Consider the following 26,096-nt stretch of genomic DNA (forward strand, 5'->3'; position numbering starts at 1 on the left):
ATAGCCAATACAAGGAATGTGCAACAACACTGCAACTTTAAATCTTTGCCTCCCGTGTCAGTCTCTCTCCTCTCATTGTAATGCCAAAGGGAACAGCAATCAGAGTGGAGATGTTCAACGTGATAGAGGTCAGGACACCAGTGGATCAACGTACCAGAAACACGACCTTGTTTATTTTTTTCCCCAGTATTATTGTTTACAGGGTGCTTTGCTCATGTACCTTGTGGTTCTTAGCTAAAAGATGAAATTACAGCCCAGGATGAAGCGCTCAGGCACACATCCAATTTGTGTTTCCATCTCAGAAAACAAAAAGCTTCTGAGGCCCTCGGGCTGCCATTCAAACTTGGAGAGGCTGACATTTTTAACAGCATGAACCAGAGACTGGCAGAGGGAATGATCTAATGCATTTCTGACTTGTCAATCAAAGATCTCACCTCTGCTGTCTTGTAAACAGTTGGGGGCCACCTAACGACATTCATAACCAGGGGAGAGCCTGCCACCAGCCGGGGGGTGCTGCAGCCACATGCCCTGGCTATTAGTCACCAAAATTATGATTCCATTTGAGGCGCACCATAAACAGCCCACAGGCAGATTTCACATGGCCACTGGCAGAGCATGAGCGGGGAATACAACCCAGGCTTGGTCGAGGACAGCCACATCTCCACACCAACGGAGTTTGTTGACTGGACGCCCCATCTCTCTCCCAGTTAGAGACAGCACTACGCACACCAGCAAGCATTGGCTCCAAAGCCAAACAATTTCCTACAAATGCATTTCTGAGCATGCAGTTTGCCCACCCTGAGACTTTAGCTTTAACCTCCTGTATAACCATAAATAACATACTACTAGTCACATTAACACTGTATTTCCTGACAATAAAATGCCGACTTTTAAGGCAAAAATGTAAGAACAGGTTGAAGGAATTTTTCTAACAATTTACTGACAATGCTACTTCAACAAAGCTTCCACTTCCTATCACAAAAATATGAACAAAAAAAAATTTGAGAATTTAGTTTGTCTCTTCCTTACGGGTGCAACAGGCTTCCATCACTACACAGCCCATTTACAACTTTCATGCTCTCACCTGTTTCCAAAAGCAATCTCAGTCCAAAGAAAGGGGAGGCGTACATCATATCCACACTGCACAACACCAGGGGTGCTCCTGTTCACTTCCATTTGCCTAGCACAGCATGCCCATGCTTTTCTCAAGCAGGACACAGCTTTCTGTCCAGACTAAAGATGACACCCCTTGCTTCTGCAAAACCAAGCAGAAGTTAGTCCCCCTCATCTGACAAACCCTGACATGTAGTTCTTTATAATCAAGACCTTCTTCACTTCAAGTAAAGCAAAATGTGAATTTCTGGCATTCCTGAGAGATATCTCTGTATTCAACAAGATGCTGCTACCTCTGCCACAAAAGTTAATCCTCCTCTGACTACTAGAGTCTGTTACAGAAGTAGAGATTCAGCTCTGGCAAAATAAAGCTGACAAGACAATTCTTTACTTTTTTACTTGTGCCTACAGTCCAGACAAAGTAGTAAAAGCATGACTCTCGTCCCATAAAGTTTACAATCTAAACTGGAGCTGGTATTTGTGATGGGTGTCAATTAGGTAAAAAAGAAGAGCTGGACTGTTCTCTGTGATTACGCTGGTACATAACCTTTAGCAAGATTTTTAAATTGCTCCTTAAGTCTCCTTGTTTATACAGTAGCTTACAGAAATAAATTAAATACTATGGTCTTCTGCAAACCTGGAAGGATTAATACAATCATCTCCTTGGCATATTTGATAGGTGTAATTGTAAATCAGAGTTTTCAAAGAACTGCAACTACTAAAAGCAACATAAATAAAGCTTTGTGAGCCTGCACGGAAAAATATTCTAAAAGGCTAAGTATATTCAAATAAAAAATGTCATGAAAGCAGACACCTGTTGGCAACATCTGGAAAGTTCCAAAGCAGGTATTTCTAACAAAAATAATATACTCTGCATAAATTTGGTTTTTTTATTATTAAGAGAATCTACATGCAACCTAGTTTTCAGTTGCTTTGTAGAACAGTAAAATTTGGCACCCAAGCCACTGAAAATGGAATGGCTGGCCGCCTTCTCTTGTCAAAATACCCTCTTTGACCCCTTCCCACAGTGCCTTAATAGGAGTTCATGTTCCAATTTGCTGTCATCCTCCAACATGACCTCTATGAAATTCAGTTACACAATAGACTATCAGTTGCAAAGCTGTTTGAGATAAAAGTTGTTAAGAACCACCGTTTCTAGCTCTTTATTCACTCATTCAGGGGTTTAGCCCTAAAACCTTTCCCACTGTGGGAGGACTGCCAAACAGAGCTGATGAACCAGAAGATCCTGTTTTCACACAAGTATCTCCAATAATAAAAACACACAAAGAAGAAAAATTAAGTTATTGGACATATTAACAGAATCACCTCTAAATCAAATATCTGCCAATGTTTCCCATGAGGAGTCAGCAGGGATTTAACCGAGCTATTCAAAAAGAGCCTCTTTCCACATTTCTGCCTGAGCATCTGAAGGTAAGCATGTAAATAACTAAACAAATTCAGCAGTGACTAAGTAGCCTTCCAGATGGCATCTTCTCTTTTGCCACAAGCAAAGAACATTGATATGCTTCTCCAGTTACTTCAAGCTTGCTACAGAAAAAAGAAAATAATATGAGAAAATTTGCTGGGCTGCAAGGAAGTCTTCAATGCTTTCCTGAAGATTTGATACCAAAAAAAAGCATTAAAGAACGATGAAATATTGCAACATCACAGCTTCAAGCAGGCTCCAAACCACTCCGCATGCAGACTTCTGCAATGGAAAATGCAGAAGCCATGCCTCAGAGAGGGGAAATTTCTTCAAACCATTCAAGTTAATGGGGATCAAAGCCCATTGACAAAAATGGACTGAAATATGGATGACTCGCTGCTGCAGAAGCTATTGCTGGCAGTTTAGTTTCTCTCTCAATTGGCACTAAATGCATTCTTCAACATAGCAGACAGTGAAGAGTACCAGTATCCCATTTTAGATGGCAAATGGGGCAGACTTCCCCAATTCCCATGGTCACTAAACACACATGGAAATGTCCCAAAATCTGCAGGAATGTAAACATCAAAAGTCCTACTACTCTCCCAAGAAGGCAGTACACACTGAATGGTTGTGCAGCTGATTCATTTGACCCCAGACATCAATGCACTGCATTAGCAGAAAAGTTATTGTTCATGTCTATCATTGGCAAGAACACACTGAGCTAAAAGAGGCTAATTTCCCTTCCCCTTTGTAATATATGCTTATTCAGAGTAATCAAAAATATTTCAAGTAAAAAAAAAAAGGAGTCCCAGTTTGAGTTTATAAACTGTTTTCCTGCTAAGGTTTTCTAAAACCTGAGCTTAAAGAGCGCTGATATTTATTCAACAGCTGAAAGCCCAAAAAATGAGGCCCATCCGATTTAGTCAAATTATGCAAATCAGGATTAGAAGTAGGAGTCTAAACTCTGCCTGTTGTCTCCAGAGTCCTCTTAGACTAATAAAAAAACGTCTTCCTCCTCCCCCACAGAAAGCTCCACTAAAAGCTTGCTTCAGCAAAGGAGGCCTGGCAGGACACCTTCCAGAGCCCATCAGCACTACTGCTGGGTCAGCAAAAAGAGTTGCAGCAAAATGATGCAAGACACTTAAACCTCCCAAGACTGATAGGATTATTTCCACAGTACTCTCCTAGCCCTCGAAGCAGGAAGTCAAATTCAAAATAATCTTTGCATGCTGTCCTTTAGAGGCAGATAATTAACTTTAACCAAACTGACTGAAAATTTCAGAAAGATTATAGCTTATTCATTACATCCGGTTTTGCAAGATGCTGGTGAACAAAACTCTCTGCCACAGGTTTGGTCAGCAGTAGCGTAACCCAGCAGCATAAACCTTGAAGTAAACGTTCATGCTACCATGAGCCCCAATAAACACACTCTATAGAGACACTCCTAAGGTTCCTCAGTCACTTAAGCTCACACATCTCAGAGAGAGTATCCAATATAAAAATAACATCTCTGCTGCCCGGTCTCTGCTGTTTACATGCACATGTCATCGTAAAATGCTTGCAATGATCTTCAGAGCCTTGTCTAGGTTTCTAGATGCTCACCCAATAGCTGCCTCTCTCTCTCTCTCCCCACAGAAGAGTGTGTGCATTTTGTAAGACTCCCTGGCCACCCGAAGCACCTGAACAGTCTGTTTGGCAGAAACCTGTCTCACGACAGAGCAAAGCTTAGATCTAACAAATTCAGAGACCAAAGAAAAAAATAAGTTTCCTTTATTTGCCTTTTGATTGACAGCTTACTTGTACAATAATTTTCTGTGATCAAGATGTCCAGACTACTGCTAACAAACCTGAAGTAAACAAATGCTGGCATCAGTTATCACTATGGCAATGAACCCACCCCCTCAGTCCTCTAAGTGGCAGACAAAATTTAGATAGAAGGGGAATCACTGCATGAATAGCCAGATTGGAGACTGTGTGATGGATACTGTTTGCCAAATACAATTAAGTGGTATATTTTTGACACAATTGAAAGCCAATGGAAAAGATGATGGTACCAAGCCAATTTTGACAAAATAATTATATTATATTGAGGTAATGTAAATGCCCCAGCACTGAGCTGCCCTGAATCTACACAAGATGGGTTTAAATACCAGAGATCTGCATGACATAGGCGAGGCAGGATGAAGTAGAATAAATGGAGGTCAAGCAAGCAAGTAAAGAAGGAGATGTACACATACACAGATGGAAAGAAAAGGAGCGGAGAGAGACAGAAAGTACCTGGAAAGCTGGGAGTGCGCCAGTCCCTGGGTTATACAGGCATCGCAGTGAGGGCATGCTGTCCGCCAGGCTGGAGCAGCCCAGCCACAGAGATCTGGGCATAGAGCACTGCAGAGAAAGGACAACTATGAGATGGGACTGTATGAGACAGGATGGCACAGATTACAGGAACTTTCAAGGCTTAGCCAAATGGCATCAACACAACTGCACCTGGCCTTAAAGACTGAGACATCTTTAAGAGAACACAAACTAGTGATGAGTCTATTCCCTGACAGAAGCTTTACAGATGTCACAGTAGCAAGAAAAAGGCACTATGGATCAAGAAAGTAAATTTCTGATCCACACACCAATGTGCAAGCTTTTCCAGTAACAAAAAGTTTCTTTCCAATTAATCAGACCTCTTCTTCATGCACAGCCGTGCTCCAGGCACAACACAAAGCAAGCAATTTTGCAAGGAAAGCAGAAAAGGAAATGACAACTTTAAATTTAATACTGGCAGGGAAAGAAAAGGTTTGGGTTTTGTCTGTAAAGGGGATAAAAGGAAAACCTGCAAGCCAAGGTGAACAGGAACTTGGTGACACTTTATAGGAGTTCCATGTTTCTGCTTGCCTTGTTATTTGTTAAATAAAATACAATTATTATAACAAATTGATTCTGTTCCTCCAAACAGAAACACAAAAGAGGAGCCAAAGCAGCCAATCAAGGAAAATACTAGCCATTTTGATAATTAAAGCCATTACCCCTGAAACATAGTGAGTTGCTTGTTAATTTTACACCACTACTATTAAATTTAGGGATATATTATGATAGAAATTGCTCTACGGGCCACAGAGGTTTTGATGCCATAAGCACTGCCGCATTTGTCTAATTACTGGCAAGGCAGGAAAAAACAAGTATATTTTAAACTGGCAGATAGCTAAGAAAACTGTAGGATATGACAGATTAAACATTAGAGATTTCAAACAGTCATACTCTTTTTTGCAATCCTATCTCTCCCCCCCCTCCCCCTTTTTTTAAAGGGGGATGGGAGGAAATCTGAGTGGAAAGGGCAGCTGGAATGGGTGTGAAATGACAGCTGCCTTTTGAGCCACTGTTTCTTGCTGCTCTTAAGAGGGCTAGAAAACCTCATACAATCTAGCACTAAATTAGTATGTAAGAGGTATATAACCCATCCTTGAATGAGCAGAAAGGTGATCACCAACATCCATAACCTAGTACTGTACAGACAGGCACTGAGAGATTAACCCTGTCTGTCACCACATTCTTTGCTGTACTTTGTTGCAATTTACACTGCTGTTCCAGAAACACTATTACAAACTGCTGGGGAACATAACCTATACAAATGTGTTCATTAGAAGTTTATGATACCTCAAAATAAATTCCTCACCTCACTTTTGGTGTTTTGGTTTTTTTTAAAAAAAAGTCTTGACTTCACAAAAGTACCAAAACTCAAGAACTTGAGTACTTCATATCACATGCATTTGTAAATAATGCCCCTCCCAAAGACAAAAAAAAAAATAAATATCACAGCCGTAGTATAATGAGCCACAAAAATCTGAGCCATAATTCTGTCTGCCATCCTAACCTCCTATAAAAACACTCCCACATACAAAAACCTTCCAAATGCCAGCAATCTTTTCTTTGTAATACAATATGTATCACTGCAGCTATTAAAAGCTGTTGTGACAATCGGCCTTGAAAAAAACACATATACATGAAGTGGACATCTATAGTCAAGCATTTCACCAATTTAATAATACAATTACTTAAATCAAAGTTGTTTATTACTCTCCAAGAACATCACAGTAACAAGGGAGATTAACTACAGGATGGTACCTTTGATGATGCAGAGCAAATTCACAAGGTAAGCATCAGCTGCTTACCATTACCCACCCCATGATTCATAATATAATACAAAATAAATACAGGGTAATTTTTTTTTCCCCCCATACAGACTTATCAAAGTCTTACCCCAATCATTTATTCCCTCTTCTCAAGCCTTCCCATCCCTTGTGCTGGCTCAAGTTTTCATACTGTGATAATGAACTCAAAGAACTAATTACCATTAAAATTGATTGACAACATAAAAGAAGTTACTTTAAATACTTGTACTGACCGAAGCATGGAAAGACACAGAGGCAGGAAAAATTAGGACCACTCTTATCAGTGGAAAAGCAAGCTTATGTTGCTTTAAAGTTTATGTGAGATTATGGCTCAAGTCAGAGTCACCACAAACTGCAGGTAGGGCACTCCATTGTGCCAGGGTACTTACAACATAATGAAATGTCTTCCTCTAAAACTGCCACGATAGCAAAGGAAAACATTGGAGATCTATTCTGCAGAACTCTCTGTACGTCCAACAGATATCATTACTCACCCATGCATTCCCACTGCTTAGTATTATTCCAGAATTAGGAAGTATGTGGTAAAAAATTACCAACACCTTAAGTAACTTCCGAATCTGCCTCAGTATATAATAAAATTTGTATCACTGATACAGTTCTGTTACCAATTTTAAAAAATAAGTGTGAAGTTCCACACAGAGTGGGAGAAAATCTCATTCCTGTACTTGCCTTTTACCTATTGAAGGAAGCAGAGACGCTAAATTACTGGTGGTGACTGAAAGAGGCTTATTCACAAGCATGAACAAAAGGCCCCAGGTGCTTCAATAGAAACAGCTTGTGTGTAAATCAGATGAGTGACCCAACAGAACAACTTCATTTACAGCCTGATCTCTGAAAAATCTCAACAGCCTCTATCCCCATCCACTGAGCAAGCCACGCATCAAACACTCACTTTTGTACTGTCAGCTCCACAAACAAGGGACTGGCCTCAGTGTTCACTACTTGAAAGCTGACTGACAAAATCCTCTCCTGGACTCAAGTCAATCTACATTGATTCTTCAAAACAAAGACAGAGAGGCACGGTGGTTGGACCACAGCCAAATGGGAATGCTGATATTGCTTGCTAAGTGCTGGGCCAGGATGCAGCAGACTCTCTACCTTCCTGACTCCCGATTGCATTAATACTTGAGACATCTGCACAACTTTCAGACTCAGAGACAAAAAGCTTTTCACTTACAAAAGCATCTTTAGTACACATTGAGTGGCCTAAGATAGGGAATTATTTGACAAAAACACAAAAATCAGTTGGAAAAAGGAACTGTAAGACCCACCCCTTGAACTCTGAAATATAGGGAAATATATCTTCCCACTACAGAAATATAGGGAACAGTTTCAAACAAGACCAGCATCCTCCTCCTGACAGGGGCTGGTACCAGCTGCTCCACTGGTGATTAAAATGGGCTTGCCTGATTTTGAATTAAAACAGGCTAGAAGCATTCACAGTCACTGGCTGAGCCGAGTGGGCAGTAACCACAAGCTGAAGGGAAGCCGTATTTTAAGCTATTCAATTATTCTTGTAACTATATTACAAGAACATTTTTGACTACATCAGATGTTCTGCCTCTAATAGCCTACCCTCTCTTCCAATTACCTGATGTCCTAAAGACAAATCTCAATACACACTCAATGACTAAATTTTTGCCAGTACTAAATATTGGTTATTTACTTTATTTGCTATTGCATTACTAGATTATACATTACCATTTCAGACTGTTGGGGGGGGGTGGGGGGGTGGTGTTGGATTGTTTTTATCAAATTTGTTCTCTTCTAGTCCTTCAGCAAATACAATATACTAAGGGTAACTAACACAGTTTTAGTAAATTGTGTTACAGGTCAGAAATATATCACCTTGTCCTGTAAAATTAAGTGGGCTCTACATGGTGAAAAAAACCAAAACTTTTTGAACTACTACAATTTACAGCTATAGTCCACAGGTATGAAAACTCAAGCACACTGTACTGAACTCACTGTAGAACAAGAACAACAACAAAAAAAACCCCAAACAATTGTCTAAGGACATTTTCTTTACAAACACTTCAGAGAAATTAATTAGACAGTAGTACAGAACAACTGTCTTTAATTGTGGTGCATTTTAACATGATAAAGTATAATAACCTATTATCCCTGTCTGAACCCTCCCCTCAACTTTATGATAACCCCTGTGCCTAGAACACCTTTGATTTACAGGCAACCTGACTTATTTTTGCACATCTTCACAAGTTAGTGGCAAAGCCAAGAAGGAAACCACATTTTTTTCCAAGGGCTGATTTTTGGTCAACCATACATAATACTATTTCAAAGCTTTCCCAGTTCAGATTTACATCCCTTTTAGTACAGTGTCCACTGCATTATGCAGTTGAACTCTAAAGATAAACCAATAACAATTCTTATTCTCTTGGGACATGGGAATTAAGATCCTGTTCACCCAACATTCTATTTATGCTCCTTAATGAATATATGATACATGTTGACGAGCTGAAGAGTTTAAAAGCTGAGAGAAATGGGACTTCTTCTGGTTAGTCCAGGTGATCATAAGCCAGGGAACTGGCTAAGATTGTACAAAGCAAAACAGAAACACAAGTCGTAGTTATTACAAACAACAGAAGAGGGGAAAAAAATGCTAGAAATTCTACCACCCAAACTGGAGCAGATAAAACGTAAAGGATGCTCTGAAGAGTGTTAGAACTAAACACACCAGACCTAAGCTCGATATGAGGAGACAGATCTTTCCCCACCTCCTCTTTTCATCACTTTAGAAAGTGAATATGGGATGTTCACATTTTAATCCTTCATAATGTTTTATTAAACACACACTCAGATGTTACTAGAATTCTTAATATTCACAATTATTTTTATCAGATAACACAATAAATGGGAGAACAAACCCCAATACTTTTCAATCCCACTCAGATCCGCTTTTGGCCACATATTTAACTAAGCCCATGCCAAAAATATCACACACATCGCTTCCACATTGTGTCCAATGTGCACTATTCCTGTCACCACAGCATGGAATACATTGTATGAAACGTATCAGATAAGGCAGCTGCTATTTACATTACAAATGTTGGTATCATGAAACTTAATAACAATTCCAGAAATTTACTCCTGGCTAAAAAGTGGTTTTGGTTCCTTTCTTTGGTACACTTTTCATCCTTTTGACCTCTCACATATATATATATAAAAATGAAAAGGTATCTCTTATTTTTCCCTCTACAGTTCAGAGAGGTGTTCTCTTTGATTAAATATACATGATATAGGTAGAAAAAAAAAGAAAATAAATTCCTAGTGCATCTTGTGTACTTTCACAATTAAAAAACCCTGCCATACATACTTCGTTTTTTAGCTTGGGTAGCACTTGATCATATAGGCTTTTTATCTGAGAAAAAGGTATATGATATGGCTTCAAAAAACCCTGCAAAAATGGAATGAAATTTTTTGTTGTTTGTTTTAATATTAGTAGTTTTTTTTGGTGGGGCTTTGTTTTTTCTTTTCTCTTCCCCCCTATCCCAACAGTGGATACAAGGCATACTAAATACGTAATTACATGAGAGAGCCACCCAGCTTTCCAAGGAGCCATTCCAGTGAATTGTGTAAATAATACGCCTTTAAAATCCCTAACATATGAATACAGATTTACCAGTTATGGAGCAGTTATATACCTGAGAGACAAGAATAGCCATTTTAAAAAAAAAAAAATCCTGCCTAATTATGAACTTACCAAAGAGACTAGCATGGCTCAGAGCAAATTAATACTTTTATGACTTTCTTCAAAAGTTTTTTTGCCTGTTTTCATTTGAAAATAAGAAAAATGTTAAAACCTGTAAGTCTTAATTAAGCCAAAAACAATGGCCAAAATTCATACAGTTAAAATTTACACCTTACAGCCCCGACCACCATTCCCTGCACTTTAAACAGGATAATTCTTCTTTTGTCACTGGTAGTCTTTTTCTTTAAAGTCCTTCCACGGTAAGAAAAGGAATTCATAAAATAAAGAGGCAACTACAATACTCCTTGGAGTGCTACCATGAGAAGGATGAACTCCCAGGGTTCAACTAGCCCACAAACTGCCAGCTCTTCTAGCTGGCACATCGCGCACCAGAATTGTGAAGGGCAACATGCAGCTGCTGTCATAACCAGTGCTTTTCACAATTTCTCAGCTTCTACTGCATTCAGACATTTTGGTCGCATTGCCCCAAGCATGTATGGAAGACTATTAAAAGTGGCTTGTGCTCTTCTTTTGCAATAAAAGTAATAGAGCTATCTTATTAAAGACTCTTGAAGCATTTTCACAAACTGCAAATCAAGCACCCCAATATCTATCTCACTTAGGGAAAGCTGAGAATATGTTCCTGGGATGACTGTAGGATCCATCTTCAGAACAATTAGGTTTCACAAATCAGAGGCTGAAACATGCTACCAGGGTTCAATTGTAACATACTTCCTAGATTCCAAACATAGGAAATACCGGACTTCTTACACTGGTACAGATCACAGACTTCAGTGCAGCAGTTTTTCCCTTCAGCCTATGGCTCAGGGAGTTACTACATTCTGCAAGCTTTACTGTGCACATACAGCTCAAACTGCTGTAAATCATTCCTTTTCCTTCAGCCTCCCACTTTTCATGTAATTGGTCAGTAAATTTTCCTTAACATACATATTATGCAAACTCTTCTCTAATCTGGTAACTTCCTAGCTTACAGTAACTTTTTACAAGAGACTCCACCAACTACTCTTCAATATCAAAACCAAGGGACATAGAAAAGGGGTTACATATTCAGATTATCCAAATAATTTCTTACCTGAGTGGGGTCCAGGAGAATCAAATCACACCTTTTAGGTAAATGTTTGTGAGGAAATGTTTTCCCCAAAGAGTAGTAACTGGAGTTCAACCCCCAGGATTCCAGATCAACAGAAATCACACACCCCAGAAAGGTGCCAACTTCCCATCCATAAGGTGTACAAGATCCTCGGTTGCCAAGTGCTTGAGGGATTTTGTATAGATCGTATCTGAACTAGACAATACTAATGTTCTCATAATTACAGCTCTTTAATCCATGAAGCTGATAAATCTAAACCTGTGCACTTGCAGAGCTTTAAGATTCAGATGCCATAGCCTTCTTTAAGAAGTGTAACATGCAGAGACATGTGTGTGCTGCTTTAAGAAACACCAAAGATAGTGTTGTTAAAAGCAAGCCCTACCCAAACTTACAAAAGCAATCTCACCAAGGTCTAAAGCATGAAACTATCTGAAGGCTTAAAATAGAGACCTTATAAGAGCAAGAGCATTAGGCTCTTTCGTAAGCAAGAAAACACAGTTGCTATTAACCTTCATCATGTCCAAAGCCCAACTTCACAGCAATTCCAAGCAATTTAAAATCTTACCATGCCATAAAACTTAAATCCAATCCTTTGACACAAGCATTCTGCATGAATTTGGGCAGAGTAGCACCGCATTTCAGCTCCACATCTGCAGAGCAAGGACAACTGAACTACCCTGCCTAAGAGAGGTGTCAGAGACTGCATGTGGCCTTAATTATGAAGCTCTGACATATAAACAGCAAAAACTGAAACAACAGGGAGCCAATAAGAAGAGAATAGCGAATCATCTTTCTGAGAAAAAGCAAAAAGAGTAATATACCAACTGCTTAACCATCACTGAGCCTGAACAGCTATAAGGCTTTAAAAAATGCCCAACCCTACTCCAAGCTATGGGTTGAAACCTCCTCAGCTTGGGACACTTCTACAACTTTGGTCCAGATTTTCATCACACAAACTGCAGAGAACAAACCTGTATTAGCGGAGAGATGAAATGGAGGTTTCATTAGATTTTCCCTCATCTCTAGTTTTATTTATTTCCATAAAATCTCTCAGGATTATTGTTATGTTATGCACCTACCACACAAAAGTGTTTCAAGGATAACTAATATGTCTGCATAGCACTTTGCATTCTCAAGCAACTATAAGAGTGTCAAGTATTAATAATGAACTGCAGAAAGAAAGTTTATTTCTACTTTCCACCCAAGGAATTAGTATCTAAATTTTTAAAAGCATATGTATCCACTGAAAATAGAATATATGTTTTAGAAGTTAAGGAGGAGATGCTAAATGACAAAATTAGAAAACCAGAGTATTTCCAGAATCATTGCATTTTTCTCCTAGGAAGTGCAATTCTAGTGGGAGAATCCTGTTATCACCACAGTCCTGGTTTTTACACTCTTTTTCCAGCTGACTTGACTGAAGTGCAGACCATTAATATCTGAAGTGCCTTGTTTTGATTATACTGGCCTTTGCTGGTACCAATCTAGTTAAGGTAGCACCAAGAATTTCCAGCATAAAACACATTTACAGGTTTATAACTTTGCTCTAAAAATTCTACTCCAAAAGACAGTGGGAGGCAGAAAGACTCAGATGAGTACATTATATTACATACCCTATGTGATGCATACTTGCTCACAATGGTATGCAAAGGGGAGGAATTAGCTTTAACTTTGAATTACCATGTTTCACAAACCACTTAAAATGATACTTCTATTTTCCCCGTTTATGTAATCAGAATAATGTTTTGTAAGTGTTTCAGCTAATTAAGAGCTTAATTTGCCCAATTTCCGTTCGGCTTAAATCATAGAAAACGTCAATATAATATAGGAATTGGAATGTCATGCCTATTGATCATATTTATACAGAAACATTCCCCCCTTCCTCCCCTTAGAAGTCAATTGCAGCTTGTCTTCAAAGGGTCAACATCTAGGTGATGAGATGTTACAGACTGCTAGCAGCACAACTCTGCCGTTCAAAGAAAGGCTTGAATGAAGATCGAGGCTGAATAAATTACCTGTAGGTGTTTGCCTTTTTGTAAAAGATAAACTCACAGGAAACAGCTGAAGACAGCTTTGCAAGTTACTTAAAATGCTATTCTTAAAGCAACATGTATTCCTGGCCATTGGTATTGTATTTCCTCCAGCCCACATGGGACACAATACAGCTCTCCACTGCAGCACAGCAACATTAAATATAAAAACCTGCCATTAAAGGGCAGAGGGTAATGACATCAGTGTGGGCGACCCATGCTCAGGTAGTGTTCAACTATTATCCCCAGTTTAAGTAGGCTGAAAATACGCAAATCCAGCCAGCACAATTTTTAGATAAAATTGTCAGTTTTATTGTTATTTATAGTATGTGTCCAGTCTTGCAGAACTCCATCTTCCTCCAGCTCATCTGTAATATAACCTGCTTTTAGCTCACATTAATACAATGTGTTACTGGGATTCTTCTCACATTCTGTGTAAGTCTGGCTGCAGATCAATACTCAGCTATGCTGATGGGGGGGGAAAATAATAATAAAAAATCATTATGTTAGGACCCTGTTAAAAACAGACACCAGGAGGATAAACCTGATGCACAGCCACCATTCCATCTGGATGCATACATGATTACTGCTTTTAAATACATCAAAGGTGGCTTTCTTTCCAATATACAGTTTTGAAGAATCTAGAAGTAAGACCTTGGGTATGTATCCCACACCAAACTGGTCTCACCTCAAAAAAAAATTAACCTCTCTGCTTCTCATGAGTACTCTTGACCAAAAGTTTCCACCCTTTGTAACAGCCCCCTTACCCAGATACTTCCTATAGTGAAATCACAGCACTTAAATTGGAATAGCAAAGCTCTCTCCATGACAGCATCTGCTGATGACAAGCTCAGGTTTATAACTTTTCCTTGGATCAAGGAGGAGTAAGAGGATTTAAAATAAAGGCTTCAGAACCAATAACAGAAAACCTACAATCAAAAAGAAAGCAGCCATACAGAAAAATATTTTTTAAAAAGTAAGGTTTTCTATTATTTGAGGTTGCCTAGTATGAAAGTCTCCTTGGAATAACTAAGCATTTTGAGGTTATTTTTTTTTCTCCTCTCAGTATTTTCAGAATCAAAAAAGCACATATCCCACCTGCATCAGAGCACTGGTAATATAACACAACAAGAACAAATGCTGTTTGCCTCGGAAGTAAAAGAAAAACAGAACAGCCACACAATCCTCTTCCTATTGTCCTCCCGACCTACCACATAAGTAACAGAAACTGATGCCATGCCCCATAGGTCAACAAACTTGAGCTCTGTGAGACGATAATTGCAGAGTTGAGATTCCTCTGAGACACCTTGCCTCCAGCTCAGCAAAGTTTAAATCAAGAAAACATCAGCTTCAATGTCCCAGCTGACCTTCACTAGTGTGGACTTGGGGCAGGGGGGAGCGGAGAGAGAGAAATGGTCTCTCTGAGAGAAATCCAAAGTACGCTTCACCTTTGCAACACATCACTCACCCAAAGAAATGGTTTGCAAATTAATACAGGACTCAATGCCCATCTCTTCACAGGTGTTCAAGCTCTTCTCAGTTTCACAGAAGTCAATGTAAGTTGACAGCTGTAAGCAACTTGCACAAATAAGTTACTTACTACTTGTAAGATACTGAGACAAGACTGGAGAGAATCAATGCCATCCTGTTAGCACCTGCAATGAAAACTCTTGTGTTTTAAGGGGTTTCGCAGCTGTAGTTTTTCACTCTCTCCCACTCCGTTCAAGTGACTTTGCTCTTTGTTTCTGTTGGGGTCACAGTACTATAGAACCCTTCACCACCCCATTTCGTCATTTCATAACTCCAGTTGCCACGACAACAGGATGCAGCTTATCTGTGCTGTTTTCATATTTTCAGTTTTCGTTGCCATAACACCACAATCATTTTGGCTTTCTACAAAAACAGCAACTTTAAGCTACGTATTCTCAAGGATGCAGGATTCATCAGATGTGTATCTTCATGAGAGAAGGGGTTTGTACAGGCAATTTGTAAATTAAGCTATTTTTTCTGAAAGGGGATTTTTCACTCACAAAAGTGAAAAGCTGACAGCAATTGCTAGAGGCAGACTGCTGAGACATCTAAAGCCTGGCCTTTAATAATAGCCAGAGTAATATAGCACTAAGCCACTTCCAAGTGGGGAGTCCCCATAGTGTCAGATTGTGTCAAACTGCACAATTGTTATGTGATGTAAGTGTCCATACTTGTTTCACCCAGGCAGATCTGAATTAGACGCTAGATGCAATTCTCTTGAGTTTTAACCCAGTGGCCTCCCCATTATTACCAGCACCACCACCATGCAGCTTTGTGTTTTAAGGCCCATTTTAATTCTGTAATTCGAGCTGTTGTTGCCGATTTGTTTTCAGACTCTGACCCTTTTCACTTTCAGATGACTGCATTTTGAACTTTTATTTACAGGAAGTGCACATTCATAAGACTGGTGAGATAATGTTATACAAACACAGCATGCATAAACACAAAACAGTGATGGCTATGAGGGGTATCAGCTAACATGGCACCATAACTTCATTACACCCTCATTTATGTACTTCACTAATGAGACAAGCACAGGTATCCAACACGGTCCCTCACATGAGATGAATAACAATAATACAGTCCAACCTGCTTTAGCCATGCTTGGTATCCAGAAGATATAAGTTGGAATCCATCTTTTGGCATGTGTATTCGGGGCTAGGAGAGAATAGACATAAAGAGAGACCTCCTTTTACACTGGGACCTAGCTAACCTAGATCTAAGTTCTGGAGCATTTTAAACGATGCAGATTTTTTTTAAGCCACATATGAAGGTTTAGTCCCCACATTAGTTCTTGTTTACTCCTCTGGTATCAGCTGCTTCAAGAACACTTCTCTAATACAGCCACCACCATTTTTACAATTTCCACCATTTCACATTTCTCATTGTATATACATATATATAAAAATAGGTTTTTCTTTAAAATTTCCACACAAACGCACTTGGATAAGCACAGCCTCTGTGGTGGGTGCAGTAGCAAAGACTAATGGTCATTAATGCTTTTGCCACTACATAAAGCTAAATGGTGTCAAAACAACAGTGGTCAAGCTATGAGAGTATTTTTACTGCCACCATCCTCAACATGGTCAGACCAGACATTGGACAACACGAAAAAATTAAGGAAAATCCCCAAAGAGGTGCAGCCTTAATACAGGGGTAACAGGAAACTATATGCACACACAGCCATAAATTATGCCTCAAACTGGTAAAACAAATGTAACATTCTCCTCATTTATTGTTTTCATGATTTATCAGGTTAAGGAAAGAGCAAGACATCCAATTGTTCTGGAAGCACAAAACATACAGCATAACTTACAGCTAGAAAAAAGTACGTAACAAAGAAATGAAACATTGCCTGTCACGATATATTTGCAGTTTGACGGTATTTTCACAATCAAGTGGATCCAATTGTACTCCCCCCTCTTCCCAAAAAAAGAAGATACTCAGAAACCAAAATCACATCTAAGCAACAGGACGAGACTGGACATTTGCAGACACCAAGTCCAGAGATCTTTCTTGCTCCTAGAAACTACTTCACAATCCCTTTCTTAATTCACTGTACTTCCCTTCCAAACTAGTAGATAAGTGCCCCTACTGCTACTTCTGGAAGGCTGGAAAAATCTTTCTAATTTTCAAAATGGCTCTATTCAAGGTGAGTTTATTCCCACTTGTTCTTGTGTCAACAAAATGTTTGGTTTGTACAAACTGTGTCCATCTTGGTACTTGCAACGCTAAAAATACAATTGGTTGGAGAGGAAAAATGTTTCACCACTGAATGCCAGACCTCCACATCTATCGTGGGGAGGTAGTCCAGCCTTGGAATTTGAAATCAAGTACACATACAGGATTTTACAATATACATTGAACATTAGTTATTTTTGCTTCTTTCCAGTTTAAGTTTAAATCCTCCTGCAAAGCAGCAGTAAGATTACGCCCTTGTGTCCTAGCCAGTAATCTCAGTTAAACATGAAATTTAATAACCACCATTGTGCTGATTAATTAAAGTCAAGTATATCTGGTTACTGCAATCACCTGCTGAGTTTGGACTTGCAATGCTTAATACATTAACAAACTATGTTTTAGGGGACTTCTCACACAGCTAGAAGCATCATGCTCTTAGACTCTAATCCTTACTTCAGCACTAACTTCATGGGTGGTTAGTCTCTCTACCACTGTAAAATGAGGACAACACTCATTTAACCCACCTCACAGGCTTGCTGAGAGGAACTGCTGACATTTCTACATGCTTTGAAAATGGAAGAAACTATATGAAGTGCTATGTATCTAGCAAGAACACTACAGAAACACACATTTTACTTCCGGCTCAAGTGCTACAGTTGCTTTTTCAAAGTAGCACAGCACAGTATACCTGCCAATGCAGGGGCGGGGAAAGCCTTTATGAACAAGCAAAAATAATGATCTTTTGAAACCACAGTGACAGAAGTAGAGCCCCCCCAAATACTGGTCTTTAATTTACCTAGGTTCACACACCACATTGTGAAAAATTACTTCATTTCTTTGTTTGTCACCTAACCTACAAATTCAAGGATAACATTCAAGCTTTCTCTTAGGACTGACAGGCTCCTTAACATCGGTAAAGCCCATCGGTCCAGAATAGTTTGAATTTAAGCCATTTAATTTGGAGACCCTGGTCCTGCAGATATGTATTAACAGATCTATTGCCATCAACAGGATTACTCTCATGCAGAAGTGTCTCCAATATCAAAGATAACACTGTATTTCTATTTAATAACTCTTACCAACACAAGTTCTTTGTGATTTCAACACAAAGTTGCTCGAGTAATAGCAATAAAAGTAATCAGGACTTTCAGCAGATTAGCAGCTACTGTAAATTCTATTTCTTAAGGCTGACAAGTTAAATATACAAATAGGAGAAACTAAGACCCATCACTCATCCCTCAACGCTGTACTTGCAAAATCTTTGTACATCTCCTTTATATTTGATGAACCTACTACCCTCATCTAAGAGGAAAATAAACTATATAGAAGCAAATTATACCGGTATGAGGTATGTCACTACCCACATACTTTTGATTATGCCATTAAAGTGGGATATTTGCACCAGCCCCTATTCACATGAAATACAAACACTGATCGAAAAGCGTAATTTAATTACAATCTCACAGAATCACCACTGGCTAAACATTTACAACTGATCTCCTAAATTCTGAAGCTCTGTGGTTCTCCTAGGCACATTGTGAATGGCCCCTAGGAATGCATTCTTCAGCCAGACAGGCACTTAAATAAGTATATCTGATTTAAACATTCTCAACTTCAGTATCCAAATAAGAGCAGACAACTACAGAATGACAGAAGAGGAACCCATATATGCTTGAGAGTTTAAAAAATAAAATAAAATTGCCCCTTTTCCCCCAGCCTTTAAAAGATGTGGGACACAGAACTGCCTTGTTCGAAAACTGTACTATTTTATCAATCAACACTAAAATCTTCCACAATTATGATCTATTCAAGGCAATTCTATCAACAATACAATTAATTGCCCAGCAAGATGCACTCATTTTTGTATCTTCATGAGCACACGCCGTTTATGCTCATGGTTCAATATCATTCATAAGCACAGTATTTTCTCTTAGCATCTCCCGCAGCATTTACCATGACTAGAAGTCAGGCTGCTAGGGTAATTTTATTTTCTAATTCAGTAGCCACAACAGTGTTTGGTTTCCTCAAAAAGTGACTCTGGAAGCACTCTAACTGCTAATTTCTATCATGCTATTTTGTGAATATTTCACATTTTTATCTAGGTGAGTGACTAATTTGTACTTTCTTTTCCAAGACATTCACATTTATTATTGATGACTGACTTTAAAAATGAGCCTTCCACCACTGCAGATGGTTTATTCCACAACCATCAGCAACTTACTATTCTGAAATGCAATTTTACTCTGTGTGAAATGAATGCCTACTTTCTCTTTAGTCTTTTTGGTGGCCACAGAACTTGTCATCTATATACTACCCACATACTAAAATTATTATATATATTGCAATTGCCTATAAACCTGTGAGCCTGAATAGCTTGCTTTGCTCATCTTTTTTTCTGCAACTCCTGACTTTGTTTCCTTTAGTAATCTACTCTTCCATTTTTTATCCATTTGATTTCTGCAGTCCCTAGCAAGGCCCAGAACAACAGAATGATTTCTGAGAACAAGTCAGTAATTTAAAATTCAGTGGTACCCTCTTCCCTTTCCTACAAAGGCTGATTTTTAGAGGACATTTAATTACAGGCCTGAGTTCCTATTTTCTAAGCCTAAACACAACCCCTGAAGGCTTACAATATTTGAGTCACAGCTGGAGCTGTGGTTACTATACAGTTTAAATATCAGCCTCTTTACTGTGCAATTTGTTTTGAAAATCAAATCAGATGCCGTGTCATAAACAAGTGCTAATTAAGTACTGAGCGGAAATTGGGCTTTTTTGTGCAAGAAGGGTTCTTAAATATCTGCATCTTCACTTCCATAAGAAAAGATAAATAAGTTAAGAATGATAACTATAAAAGGAAATCTACTACAGTACTTGCAAGGCAGTACTGCTGCTTCTCCATTTCATCTACTTCCATGTAGGAAAAAAAAAGGGGGGGGAGACCTCTATGAAATATATATGTACTAAGGATCTTATGAATCTGATCATATAACCCATAATGCTTCCTTTTCCCTCAGAGAGGACATTCACGCTCTGTTTCCATCACATACGATTTAAACAGGCAAGCTAAACCCATCTCTCTCTGTCACTGCAAAGCAACAGTGAAGCTACTTATATTTTCATTCCTTTTAAGTTATGATCTACACACAGTATTTATTTGACGATAACATTGCATTCATTAGATATAACACCCTGTTTGATAAATATCAAGTGACGAACAGGAATAATGCATTTTAATACTCTGAAAGTTGCCTCTGAGTAACAATATTCACGACTCCATTAACTAACAGGCGCTCGGCTACAAAGACAGAATTAAATCTGTCAGTCACTGACGTGAGAGGGCATGGCCAGTTGCACTGAAGATTGTCCAGTTGAGATGACTTCACAGCAAAAGAAAATATCCCCTGTGGCCTAGAACTCGTTAAAGAGTTTGTATGCATTACAGCAATAAATTGAATTCCTACTACAAAATACACAACTTCACGGCCCAAACAGATACCTTACTCCACTGCCCAAAGCAGTATTCAAAATACGGCACACTTAGATCTGTGGACTCTCAACAAAACCAAAGACAGGATTTCAAAATCATTCATTATTACTAGAGAAAACCATGGTATCTCTGATTCTAAAACAGTAAGCTGCCAATATTTAAGTGTGCCCTTTGTGATATTTTGTAGAAGGAACAAACAAACACTGTCAGGTGACTTGGATCTCAGTTTGATACAAACTCCATCAGAAGGACACAGCACCGTCAAACAGTAGGCTCCGACTGTCTGCAAACTTAATGAGTTCACCACACACGGTGAACATGGCTACCCCAGTTCTTAGTGAATCTGTTCAGAGTGTGTCAACAGAGATCAGCTCTAAACCAACTCGGGCTGGAGAATGTCTATTTATATTCCTTGACAGATAAAAAGATACAAGTTTTTACATCCTTCAACAGCAGCAGATACCAGGAAAACTACCTGTGTAACATGAAACACCTGGATAGCTTCTTAAGGGCTCACAAGAGTACTAAACTACAGTATTCAAACCCAAATGGAAACCTGTGACCGCACTCCATTAATCTTTGGACAAAGTAACAGCAAGTTCTGCAAACACGCTTTCTAGATAGCAATGTAAAGAGATCCTCTTCATGCCCATAAGTAAAAGCATGGCTGATTTTAAGTCTGAAATTCAAGTCCTATATTCAGCCTCCTTCAAGACTGCAAGCTCTGTGGTGAAGAGGAGCTACATTTCTCTCTCCCTCTACCATCTGAACTTGTGCCAGGTAAGCATCCAACAAGAACACTGGCATTCACAGTGCAAGTGTTATGTATAAAACAAAAGCTGGAAGCTTGTCTCCAGATCAATAAAACGTTTCTTTTTTTAAGTCCATGGAAAAGTCAGAAAGCTCACCTGGATTCTGATTTTTTTTTACTGAGATTTAGATCATCAGGTAGAGAATTTTCTATACTTGAAGAAAAAATACAGCCAAGGTGAACAAAATCAAGAAGTCTGGAAAACTATGATCTCCATAATCAGCAGAGGAACATACAGGACTAACTTTCACTTTTCTGATTGCCCCTGCTGAATTTTAGGTAGTGGACAAAAAAAGGCATGCAGAAGAGACAGGTTACAGGTCTGTGCCCAGCTATCCTGGAAGGAAATCTGCAGTTCACAAATGAAGCTGACAGATTTGTAAGAGGAATATGTTAAATCTCCCTTCCTGATCTAAACGCCCTGTACCAAGCTCAGCTCTACGACAGTTCTCAACTCTTTGGGACTGGCACAAGATATAAATGTTCCTTTGCTTGGCTTAACCAGAGGAAACTCCTCCTTAAAACACAAAGAAGCCTGTTGTCTTGTAGGACTGGGATACAAGAATGAACCGGGGCAACAGAAGTAGCTGAAGACACCTAATGGGCAGCCTCCGGTAGCATCCCCATGCAGAACAACTATCTATAAGACGACTAACCAGAACAAGTCTAAAAATGTTGCAGAAGTGACTGACCAACCCTTAAAAAGCGAAAACACCAAAACACAAACAGACAAACAGTATGTCCTGCCTCCCAAGAAAGATAATCTACTGAGACTGCGTACTGGTAACTATTGCCAAAATGAAGCAATCACCATGGGAGACGCAAGTAAATCTGCTCCCAATTTAGAACAAATTAGAATTAGTGCTAGACTAACCCAATCTTCTTCTTTAAGAAGATCACTGAAGTCCAGACAAATTAGAAGTAGTTAAGCATTTGAAAGATGTCATGTAGGAAGTTACTAGTTAAAATGGAGAGGATTAGGATTAATACCAGAGTGTAAGGAGGATAAGAAACTAAAAAGGGTAGAGGATCACAGGTTATTCTGAAAAAGGAATCATCAAGCTGTACAGAGATTGATCCTTGTTGAAATTCATTATTAATCTTGAAATTAATGATAAAATATTCTCACTAATGGCTAAAAAAACCTGGAATTGCCAACGTGCTAATGAAATTGGCTGAAGACAAAGTTAAGAGACATCACAAATACACAGGACACAGCATCTTGAAGATCTGGGTAACAGAACCAACACAAGATGTACACAAATTAAAAAGTAACATTACTTCCATCATAAACTAGGGACTCAGTAACTGAGAAGAGGGGAAAATGCTCCGGGATATGTTACTCATTAGATAATGATGGTTCACCAATAGAATACAACCATGAAGATGGCAAATACTACTATAGGACACTGTATAAAGTGAAAAATTCCCAGAAGAGCGAAATCAGGATTACTTCTTTTGTACAAGGAACCAGTAAAACTTTTCCTGAAACATTCTGTCTAGATCTGGTCATTCATGTTCCAGAGAGATTAGTCAAATCCTACAGCTGTTTAAAGAGGTATGCTAAGATGATCAAAAGTTATAGGAAATGTCTTATGACACAAAGAAAAAAAAATAATGCTGGTTTAGCTTGACCAGATCCAGCTCAGAGGAGGATGTGATTATTCTCCACAAATACATGCAAATGAACACAGGGGAGCAAGAAGAGCTGTTTCAGCTCAAGGACAATATTGGCACAAGAACAGATGAGAATGAATTAGCCATGAATGAAGTTAAGCTGGAAAACAAGAATGAGGATTCTAGCTTTCAAAGTAGTCACATTTTGAATAGTTCTACAACGGCATAGCAAAGAAAATTCCACTCAAGAACTGCTTTGAGTAGCTTGCAAAGGGGACTAGAGAGTACACCGTCGGCCAATACCAGACTTGAATCTTTGCTCCACAAGACCTGTTCCAATCCTGTGCAGAGATTTTTTTCTCTCACTGATGGGCCCTGTATTGTTCTGCCTCTGCATAAAGTCTTATTTTAACGTCAGTGAGATACAAATATACATCTTCTTGCCAGTTTAAAAAACAAAAAAAAGCAACACAACAAAACTTTCAGGACATCTATGGTTGCTTGGAAACAACAGCTGTGACAAAGTACAAGAGCAACACACTTCACTGGAGTCATCCCAGTCAAAAGAAGAAAAAAATATGAAAAAAGTTACAAAAAGAAAATAAACAGGGAATGTAGAGTTTTGTTCTTTTGAATGTATTAGAAACAGAAAACACCTTCCGTCATATTTGAAGAGGATGTTAATGTTGTTTGGCTTTCATCAGAAAACTGCTGAGATGCTTCCAAGACCTATCCTCTAAAACAAGATTGATCCATCGTTTCTTGAGACTACACCCACTTTCCATTGTTCCAATTTCCAGATGAATGACAGCTGGCTGCATTTTTCAATCCCATTGAGAGTTTGGCATATAAAACAGAAGGGCATTGAGCAGACCCAATGAACAACCCTTCTGGAGAATTGCCAGTATCTTCCTAACAGACAGAATTTGAGGCCAAATATCCATAAACTAAAAGCAACTCCCACATAAACACTGCTCCATTCTGCATCACTCACAATAAATTACAAACGATGTGTGTAGAGAGGGAGAGTGACTATATTGCATGATGGACTTCCATGCTAGACTATTCTTCTCCGAAACAACTAGAGACTGTTTTGGTTGCTGTATGGGCAAGCCTGGAAATGTTATGATTCTCTTTTCTAGTCAGACTACAGTCTAGCCCTGCTTTGTATCCGAGCAAAGACAGCCATCACCTTTGTCCTCCATCCTCCTATATTTGAAATAATACCTTACAATCTGCAAGAATAACTGTGTCCTTAGCTGGAAACATCAAGAGAGGACTCCTCAAAACAAACTGGGAGAATCCACATGTAGGCACAAAGCCAGCTTATGGAAAAATGACACCAGAGTTCTTCGCTGGCTGGTATCTCTCCCTTTCTACAATCTTCTTCAGATCTATTTTGCTCCAGGTGCTTCTAAAGATGGGCCATCTAGACTATAGCTGGAAGTACAATTATTACTGTTCAGCTAACATACGACTGCACTTACAAACTTCTTAATTCGATCATAGTAAGTCCCTGCAACTTTTCCCTTCTTATCATGGGATGAAGGAAATTAAACCAGCACTACGGCTCTTTGCTTCTGCTAGTCCAAACTGGTTACTCCGGTGGATTCTGCCCAGAAGTTGCATGGCTCCTGCTCACAGACTGCAAACACTTCTGTCCTTCCCTCAAGACAACTGCCAAGACCCCTTGCCAAGCTTTCCCATTCTCCCTCATTCTCTCCTTCCTGCTGCTCTCATCATGATGATGCACAGACCCCATTTCAGCAGTGGGGGGAGGGAAAATTAAATCAGATATTTCTCAGTTCTTAAGACAGACGAAGACTAGAAGCAGCTAGAGAGCGCAAAATTATGATCAATCATTTGTTTCCAAGCAATCACTTTAGTAAGTGAAAGAATTTAAAAGTGAAAGTCTTCATTGCTGCTTCTCAAACCTTCTGCCATCACAGCTAATAGCTGTCTGAGCACCCATTGGTTAATGGAACCACCGAACTTGCAGATGAAAAAGAAAAAATGAATTTTAATGCAGTTTTTAGAAATACTTGTCATTGTTTCAGCACCGCCATTTAGTGAATGGGACCGATTTCTCTCTCAGTAGGGGATGATATTTTAATGATGTAACAATGTACTTCCCAGAAGAAAGACAAGCCTCATGAGGCAGATTAAAAATAAGAATATTCAGATCCCATTAAAATAAGACAGTTTCAAGCCATTTTTAAAATTAATTTTGTTTAATGATAAAATGTGTTATCTTAACAGGTGGCTAGCCAATTGTAAAATTAACCAAAACATGGTCAGAAGCAAAAGGTTAGCTAATAGAAGAGAGTAAAAAGAAACCTATTCTTCTATTATCAGTGTACCAGACAACCCCAGACCAAAAAGTACCCAGTCCATGACCCCAGGCAAATTTCTGAGCTTCAGCTTTCTCTTCCTGCAAAGCAGGTGTAATATTTATCCAACACCAGAGTTCCTCAAGACCTCAAATAAAGAGACATTAGAAACATTGTTGTTTAATAAGCAGGACATTTAATGCAACTCCTAAGATGTTTATTTTCAACAGTTTCTGTAGGAGCAAGAACTTTTTCGCAACACTAATCAGCATCCTGTCAAGAAAACAGCTTCATGTTTGATTGCTTATTAACTGTGTTTTGATCACTTACTATTTAGCTGCAGCCAACAGACTCTGCGAGGCTACAACTCATTTTCAGTTTCCACAGCCACACACACACTGCATTCAGCCCTTCTGTGCAAAATCACTTAAAATATATATAATAATACGCCTTGTTGAGCATCTCCTGAATTGTAGGAAGGAGGAAATGAGGAAGGCTGAAGAAAATACTGAGTATTAGAAACACTAGTTAAGTTTGCCACTGAGAATGGTTAAATATTACACAAATCTC

General features: G+C 38.9%; 1 protein-coding gene across 8 annotated transcripts in view; it reads right to left on the minus strand.

Moving 5' to 3' along the window:
• The window catches only part of BTRC (beta-transducin repeat containing E3 ubiquitin protein ligase), a 122,436-nt gene that overhangs the window by 89,806 nt on the left and 6,534 nt on the right, over positions 1 to 26,096 (minus strand). For 2 of the 8 annotated variants that reach the window (XM_055802064.1, XM_055802052.1), the window contains exons 2-3: positions 16,190 to 16,258; positions 4,817 to 4,924 (exon numbers count right to left, since the gene is read on the minus strand). The exons of 3 other annotated variants lie outside the window; for them this stretch is intronic. In XM_055802064.1, the coding sequence (XP_055658039.1) occupies positions 4,817 to 4,924; positions 16,190 to 16,258 (177 nt within the window). The remainder of the gene's footprint in view (positions 1 to 4,816; positions 4,925 to 16,189; positions 16,259 to 26,096) is intronic. 3 more of the 8 variants (XM_055802081.1, XM_055802059.1, XM_055802072.1) reach the window with 2 other exon arrangements.

This window comes from Falco peregrinus, chromosome 1, assembly GCF_023634155.1.
Source record: "Falco peregrinus isolate bFalPer1 chromosome 1, bFalPer1.pri, whole genome shotgun sequence".
NCBI lineage: Eukaryota > Metazoa > Chordata > Aves > Falconiformes > Falconidae > Falco > Falco peregrinus.